The sequence below is a fragment of the Cebus imitator genome, unplaced genomic scaffold (genome assembly GCF_001604975.1).
Source record: "Cebus imitator isolate Cc_AM_T3 unplaced genomic scaffold, Cebus_imitator-1.0 Scaffold87, whole genome shotgun sequence".
NCBI classification, from domain to species: domain Eukaryota; kingdom Metazoa; phylum Chordata; class Mammalia; order Primates; family Cebidae; genus Cebus; species Cebus imitator.
In genome coordinates, this window is record NW_016107402.1 from 1,377,135 (window position 1) to 1,385,375 (window position 8,241).

General features: G+C 48.3%; 1 protein-coding gene across 1 annotated transcript; it reads right to left on the bottom strand.

Moving 5' to 3' along the window:
• Nucleotides 1–290: 290 nt before the first annotated feature.
• On the bottom strand, nt 291–2,211 carry ID3 (inhibitor of DNA binding 3, HLH protein). The gene is made up of 3 exons (XM_017534526.1): nt 1,500–2,211; nt 1,311–1,393; nt 291–792 (listed from the first exon to the last, which is right to left on the bottom strand). The coding sequence occupies exons 1-2, from the start codon at nt 1,797–1,799 to the stop codon at nt 1,334–1,336; spliced, it is 360 nt and encodes a 119-aa protein (XP_017390015.1). The 5' UTR covers nt 1,800–2,211; the 3' UTR covers nt 291–792; nt 1,311–1,333.
• Between the last annotated feature and the right edge of the window lie 6,030 nt (nt 2,212–8,241).

The window sequence follows — 8,241 nt, forward strand, 5'->3', positions numbered from 1 at the left end:
TCAAGGGACATGAGGCCTCAGTTCTCAACCTGCCTGAGCCCTCAACTTGCACCAGTCCCTCTGGTTTCTCTTCATCTGTGAAATGATGGGGCAGAGCCCAGATCTCTTCTCTGCACCCACCCCTCAATGGACATGGGACTCATCATGAGCCCTTCTTTCACCATCCCATCCTCCTCAGCTGGACATTTTTTCATCTACCTTTTATGGAAACAAGCAAGTTTACTTCCCAAAGCTCCCTAACTTCAGTCATGTGAGAGAAAGCATCATTAGTACTTAAATGGAGACGGGTGTCACATACACAAGTGTTTAAAAATCGTTTATTATGCAAAATGTTAACTTTTATAAAAAGTTTAATATACATCGCATTGTTACAGAAAGTCACCTTCCTGTAAAAAAAGGTACAAAAGCTATATACTCTATTATAGAGTTCATAAATCAGGGCATCAGAACCTTTCTCCAAGGAGACCAGAAGACCAGCTCTGCCGCCGCCTTGGCAGAGTCTGGAGAGCAGCCACTCCCTCCACACCTCCATGCTCTGAAAAGACAGTCCTTAAAACTTGGGGGTGGGGTAGGGGCAGGGTGACGTCGCCCAGTTGGTGGCCAGAGCTAGCTCTGGCTCTTCAGGCCACACAAGTTCACAGTCCTTCGCTCTTGGGCACCAGGTTCAGCCTCCAGGAAGGGGTTTGGTGAAGTCAAGTGGGCAGGGCGAAGTTGGGGCCCATCCATGCCGTCCGGCTTCCGGCAGGAGAGGTTCCCGGGGTCCCAGGCCAAGCGGGCGCCAGCACCTGCGTTCTGGGCGGGGGAGGAAAGAAGACCAAGGAGCAGTCAGTTTCCGCCGAGCGCGCCGAGGCGGGGGCCGTCCGCAGACTGGCCGGCGCCAGGGAGGAAACTTGGTCTCTACCTCCAGCTGATAACTCCGCGCCCCACGCTGCCCCCACCCAGTTGGCGCCAAAGACCACAGGCGGAGCTTGCACTACCCCTCCCACTTGGAATTGACACTAGCTGGGAGGGGGCTGTCGAAGACACAGCTCCCTATACAACTCCAAACAGAAAGACTTTATTTAGTCGGACCCGCGTCTACTTTCCCAGACCCTTGGCCACTGCGGGAGGGCAGGAGCTACGCGCGTTTAAGGCTGAAATGCGCATCCCATGGAAACTGACTCTGCCATTCATTTGATGCGACCATGGGCAAGTCACTTCTCTCTCTGGCCTCGGTTTCCCTAAACCGAGGGGGTGGCAATCTTTAAAAAGGTCTGCCAACTCCAGGACTTGCCGTTTAAACCTCCTTCTCCACGGGAGGAGATACTCACCAGGAGGTGCCAGGATGGCCGGGTCAGTGGCAAAAACTCCTTTTGTCATTGGAGATGACAAGTTCCGGAGCGAGCTCGGCTGTCTGAGAAGAGGAAAAGCAGAAAAGTTATATAAGGCAATCGAGGGCTCTGAGGGTCCCACAGCATCCTTGCCTGGGTGTTCAGCCCTGACGCAGCTCCGAGGCTTACCTGGATGGGGAGATGGGGCCCGTCAGGGGGTCCAGGGGCTGGCTCGGCCAGGACCACCTGCAGGTCGAGGATGTAGTCGATGACGCGCTGTAGGATTTCCACCTGGCTAAGCTGAGTGCCCCTCGGGACGCCGGGTACCAGTTCCCGCAGGCGGGAGTAGCAGTGGTTCATGTCGTCCAGCAGGCTCAGCGGCTCCTCCGCCGCCGGGCCCTTGCCTCGACCCCGTGCGATGGCCAGACTGCGTTCCGACAGGCAGCACACCGCCTCGTAGCAGCCGCGCACCGGGCTCAGCGCTTTCATGCTGGAAAGTGAGTCCAGAGGTGCCCAGAAGTGGAAGAAAACCCAAAGAAATCCCCCTACAGTGGCTTGCAATACGTGCACACTCGCCACCGCTGGCACTTATAGAGCCCGCTCGAAGGCACGCCCCTTTATGCAAAACGGCCCGCCTCGGCCCCGCCCCCGCCGGCCCTGGGCGTTCACAGCCCGCTTAAATTGCAAACAGGCTTCCTCCGGCTGGTCTGACGCCGAAGACCGCGGAGTCGCGGATTCAAAGAATGAGGAAGCGCTGATACTGGGGAGAGGCGGGCCTCTTCGCCAGCAAGGATTTAAAAATCACTGAAAACCATTAACTTTAAGAATTTGCTTTTTCCTGGCAGCGCCCCAGATCTCTGAGCTTCCCTGCCCCCTGCCAGTCCGCCCTTAGCCCAACACTGGTTCGAACCCACAGCTCCTCCGAGGTCATAAATCCCTGAACAGCAAAGAAGCTCCCCCGCCTTTTTTTTTTTTTTTAAGCAAAAGATTTTTCAAGGGAAACTTGTAAGGAATTAGTGCCGCCTTGTTCCCCAATTTGCTGTTCGTCTGACCTCCAGACTCACTGGCGTCAGGAATTATCTTGTGACCAGAGGGAAAAAAAATTAATTGCGGTGAAGCTGAGGTTACAATGAAGAAAACAGATTTGGGCTAGGCGCTGAGTTTGCAGAAGGAGGAGGGAAAGGGGGTTTGAGCAAAGAACACTATTTATTTGAGCAACAGGGGAAAAGAAGAAAGCCTGAACCCATGCTTTTTGCATGGGGAAAAAAAGCCTGGACCCTCTGCCCCATGAACTCCATAACGAACCAAATATATCCCCAGTTGTGCTTTGTAAGTAAATTTAATTAGCATTTTGGTCAAGATTTTAAATATGGAGGCATAGATGGAACAATTTCGATATAAACCTTTTTAGGAGCCTCCCATTGGGTCAGCAAATTGCTTCCCCTCTCCTCACTTTCCACACACCTCTGTGCGGAAAACAGTGGTAATTTCATTGCTCCATTGTCTGTCCCTTTCTGCTATGGAAGGGCGGGCCACCTGGACTTCATTATTCCTAGCCTTGCTGAAGTAGCTCCAGCTTTATCTGAAAGACCAGTAAAGGAACCAGAGGGCGGGCAAACTAAGTCCTATATTGCTGCAGGACGCTGTGCTCCATATTCTTTGCTTGTCTTCTTGTCACCTCCCTAGACATTTGGGAACCTGCTGTTCTAAGATGCTGGTCATCTTGGAAATGACCAAGTGGGATTCCCCCAATGGTTGCTTTCCTAATGAATCATTGGCAAATATTTATGGAGTCTCTCCGCATAAAACAGTGGCTCCTGCTTTCAACAATCTCACAATTTGGGGAGACAAGATTAACACAGGAAACAAGAGTTCAATAGTGTGTGGCACTGATTAACAGGACAAGGGGAGCTCACAGCTAAAGAGAGTCTGAAAATTGAGAACCCTGGGTTTGTCGTGCTAGCTCTGACAATAATTTGACGTGTAATATTGAACAAGCCCAGGTACCCTGGCTTTAATCATTGCCTTGTGAGTAAAATAGAAGATGGTGCTAAGTGATTATTTTATTTTATTTTATTTATTTTATTTTTTTTTTGAGACGGAGTTTCACTCTTGTTACCCAGGCTGGAGTGCAATGGCGCGATCTTGGCTCACCGCAACCTCCGCCTCCTGGGTTCAGGCAATTCTCCTGCCTCAGCCTCCTGAGTAGCTGGGATTACAGGCACGCACCACCATGCCCAGCTAACTTTTTGTATTTTTAGTAGAGATGGGGTTTCACCATGTTGACCAGGATGGTCTCGATCTCTTGACCTCGTGATCCACCCGCCTCGGCCTCCCAAAGTGCTGGGATTACAGGCTTGAGCCACCGCGCCCGGCCCTAAGTGATTATTTTAAATCCTTTCCAATTGTAGAAATCTAAGACTGCATGAAATTTGGACAGGTAGATGAAGGAGGCTGTGGGGCCCAAGGAGGGCATTTAAGACATGTCCAATGTCACACTACAAGTAATAGCAGAGCCAGTCTTGAAGCCTTGTTCTTTTCCATCAAACCACAGGGCTCTGTGTCCCAAGAAATATTACTTCCTGGAATATTGTTTTCAAGGACAGGCTCTTTAGCGTAAGAAAAGAGGAATGGAATAAAAACGCCGATGAGTAGGCAAGTCAGTCTTTATATGCCATAGAAATCAAGTGCCAGCTATTTGGTCAGGAAAGGCAAAATAGTGGCTGTAGGGACTCCTGAATGACCAAAGAGAATATCCTTCTTTTCCTATCTTGCAGACTTCTGTGGCTTATGCAAAATGGTCAAGTCCAGGGGGTTCTAGAAAAATCATGAGCCAGGCAGATTTCTGTGCGAATGCCCATTCTTCTCTTTTTTAACTAATTGTGTGAACTTTGGCTAAGTTTCTTCTGGGCGCTTCCATTTTCCCATCTGTAAAATGGAACTAATTGGGTCTGCTCATTCATTCATTTGATAATTATTAAATGCCTCTTCTCAACAAAGCACTTGATGTGGTCATTCCATCTGATCTTGGTCTCCTTACTGCCTAGGGGGCCCAGCATGGGGCTAGTTGTGTGGAAGGTGTTCAGTCTACCCAGATTCTCCTCCTTTCTTTTCCTTCCTCCACCGCTACAACTGATGTCTCAGGCTTGTATAGTGGTTTAGGTTTGCAAAGCACTTTCGAATTTATTATTTCCCAGGATGCTTCCAGGCTGAAATGCCCAAGGGCTGTGTGACATAAGGCAGGATGCCGTGGGATTAGCAAGTAGAATTCTGTTCTGTGCATGCCAGTAATTTTCAGTATGCCCTTGGATGAATTTCCTCCCTTCCTGGGGTTCATTTTCTAAAAAAAAAAAAAAAAAAAAAGAAGAAGAAGAAAAAGAAAAACGATAGTGGGTAGGAAGCTGGGAGGAAGCAAGTGGCAAGTGATAAGTAAGGATCCTCTCCAGCCTAAGATTCGAATTCTGAAAGAAGCAGGTTATGGTTAGGAACGCTGAATAGAGTTTAAACCCAAGAGATTTCTTTTTCCCCACAGCAGACTGGACAGGCTAGCTCAGGCCTTCTGCAACTTGTTTAGAGCGGTGGTGGGGCCTCAGCCTCTTATTCCAAATGCCTCTGAACTTTCTGTTCCCAGTTCTGCTCCTTTTACCAGCTTTTCCCCCCTCTTGCATTTTTTATTTTTATGAAAGGATGTCATTAAGGCTTTTGTCTGCGCTGTTTTTGTTTCAGAACTTTTCTCACAATCCTATTTTTTGTTGAGGAATCCGCTCCTTTGCCCAGCTGTGGGTCCCGGTCCCACAGCTGTGTTGATCTAAGACTCAGCCCCAGACAGCCTGGCGCCAGGGTGGGACGTCATGCGTTCACACAGGGATGCGTGTCCCAGGCAACCTTTCCTCGGGCAGTCACCGGCCGGCGACTGCCGCCCTCACCAATGAGCGCCGGACACCCGAGATAGGGGCGGGGTCTGCACCGCCCCAACCGCGAGCGGCTTGTGAATTGCAGATGCTGAGAACTTGATAATGTTCCTTCAATTGGGGCCCTTTAAAGTCTTTTTTTCCTTTCTCTTTTAGTTCTTTCTTTTCTTTTGCCTATTCCCTTTCTTTCCACCTTCTTCCTTTATCTATATATGTGTATAATTTTTCTTCTCCTTTTTTTCTGTCTCCTCCCAGTGTCAGGAATCATTTTGTAAGCATTTCCAGGAACTGAATCTTCCTCTGCCAGAAATTAAAAAAAGAAAGAAAGACAGAAAGAAAGAATAGAAAAAAAATTCAATGTTGTGCTCTCTTTTTTTTTTTTTTTTTTGAAGACTTGGCAGAACTCTTTAAGTTACACTGTTTTGCCTTTTAAAAAATTTCACGTGGTGGTAGTGGGGTCTCTGAATCGTTGATTTCAAAGTCAAAGTAATGATGACAAGGATTGCAGATGTCTTTTTGTCTAAACTGAGCCTCTATTTATTATCTATCATCTTTTTCCCATTTATGTTCTAGACATGGGGATCATGGGGACCTCAGAAGCTTGCTCAAGTTTACTTGGGATGTCAGTAACTGGCCTGTGGCCAGGACCCAGACCTCCTCTCATTTGACTCTCTGTCCACTCTGCCCACTAACTCTTTGTGGTCTTTTTGTTGTTGTTTGTTTGTTTTTTTGAGAAGGAATCTCACTCTGTCGCCCAGGCTGGAGTGCAGTGGCATGATCTCAGCTCACTGCAACTTCTGCCTCCCAGGTTCAAGTGATTCTCCTGCCTCAGCCTCCCGAGTAGCTGGGACTACAGGCACATGCCACCACACCTGGCTAATTTTTGTATTTTTAGTAGAGACAGGGATTCACCATGTTGATCAGGCTGATCTCAAACTCCTGACCTTGCGATCTGCCCACCTCAGCCTCCCAAAGAACAGGAATTACAGGCGTAAGCCACCATGCTCGGGTGCCCCCCTAACTCTTAATAGTATTGGGATGGTCTGCTGTGGCCTCAGAACATTCCCAAATCCCACATTTCATAATATATACCTCTTTGCTCCTAAGTATCTAGAACGTGTGCTGATGATTTGCTGTCACGCACATAGAATATCCCCTCTTCTTCTTCTCCCCTCAGAGAGTCTAGAGCCCATAGTATTGCTTGAGGTTCAGGTGATATAAGGAAAGCACAGGGGATTCAGAATCAAGACCAGGTTCAATCCTTGTCCAGACTAGCCCTACCTTCACTCTGCCCCAACTGTCTCTTCTATTAAATTGGGAGGAAAATACCATCCATCTACCTCACAGCTAGGAGAATCAAAGGAGACAAGGGATGGAAAATGCAGTGGAAACCAATTAGTTATTTTTATGTACTGTAATGTGATGTAGCCCCTGTTGAGTGGGATAGATGGTACCAGGTGAGTTGAATGGTTCCTGCTGAGGCTGTTGTCAGGAATGTGGACAATACTGAGATGCTGCATGTGGGGAGCATCCGGATCTAAGGTATGGGTCGTTACAGGGGTGGGGATTTCAAAGGCCTCCAGGATGGGCTACACTCTAGCTTAAAAGCTCTCAGCACCACCACCACCATCATCATTCACTGAGTTCTGTTTGCCAAGTCCTGTTTGCCTTCTCACACATTTTCCCATTGATCCCTTTTATAGACAAAGAGACACTGGCCCAGAGAGGTGAATGTGCTTGCCCAAGGTCACGTAGCTAGATAAGCGACAGGTCCAAGATTTGCACCCAGTCTGCCTGTCTCCAAAGCCTGTATCCTCCTGCACCTGTGCTTTTCCTTCTGCCCTCACAAATGACCTCTTGGGAAGGCAGCTTGGACCTGAGAGGGTTTCATTCTACCAGATAGGGAAAAGCAAAGGCAAATCCAGTAGGTAGGGAGACAGACACTGAAGTGTTGGGGTACTAGAGGAAAACATTGTTTTTATGCAGAGAGACTCAGCATTGGAATTTATTGGAAATCTAAAGCTTTTCTTCCCTCAAAGACCTTCCTGTCCATGCTTTAGAAGATGTTTATTCTTTTTTTTTTTTTTTTTTTTGACTTTTCTTTTCTTTTTTTTGATACACAGTCTCACTCTGTCACCCAGGCTGGGGTGCAGTGGTGTGATCGCCTCTCACTGCAAACTCTGCCTCCCAGTTCTAAGCTGTTCTGCCTCAGCCTCCAGAGTAGCTGGGATTACAGGCAGGAGCCACCATATTCGGCTAATTCCAGGCTGCTCTTGAACTCCTGATCTCAGGTGATCCACTGGCCTCAGTCTCCCAAAGTGCTGGGATTACAGGCATGAGCCACTGTGCCCAGCCTGTATTCTTACAGCAAGTACACAGTAACTACTCCTGTTTGTAGGAGTCAGCTTTAGAGTTGAGCTCCCTCTTCAAAGCCAGACTAGCTTCATTCAGCCACACTGCCCTGAAGTTAACTAACCCCTTACTTCAGCAGGTAGGCGGTAACTATAGGATGTCCATGGGCCAGCTTGGCATCTGGGATTGAGGACTGAGCACCCACAGGGAAGCAGGAAGGGAATTTGTTTTCTGAAGAACTGTCATGTGTTCAGTGTTTCATAAATTCTATCTTAATAATCGGCCCTCGAGTTTTTTGGGTAGGTATTATCATGATCATTTCCTCCACAAAAATACTGAAGTTCAGCTGGGCATGGTGGCTTGCTTACACCTGTAATCCAGCACTTTGGGAGGCAGAGGTGGGTGGATCACCTGAGGTCAGGAGTTTGGGACCAGGATGGCCAACATGGTGAAACCCTGTCTCTACTAAAAATACAAAAATTAGCTGGGCATGGTGGTAGGCACCTGTAATTCCAGCTACTCAGGAGGCTGAGGCAGGAGAATGGCTTGCACCCAGGAGGCAGAGGTTGCAGTGAGCTGAGATCATGCCACTGCGCTCCAGCCTGGGCAACAGAGCGAGACTCCATCTAAAAAAAAAAACAACAACAACAAAAAAAAACTGAAGTTCA

Coding starts and splice junctions, on each gene's coding strand:
- ID3 (XM_017534526.1), bottom strand. CDS start 1,799: ATGAAAGCGCTGAGCCCGGTGCGCGGCTGCTACGAGGCGGTGTGCTGC. Junction 1,394..1,499: donor GGCCCCATCTCCCCATCCAG/GTAAGCCTCGGA, acceptor TCCTCTTCTCAG/ACAGCCGAGCTCGCTCCGGA.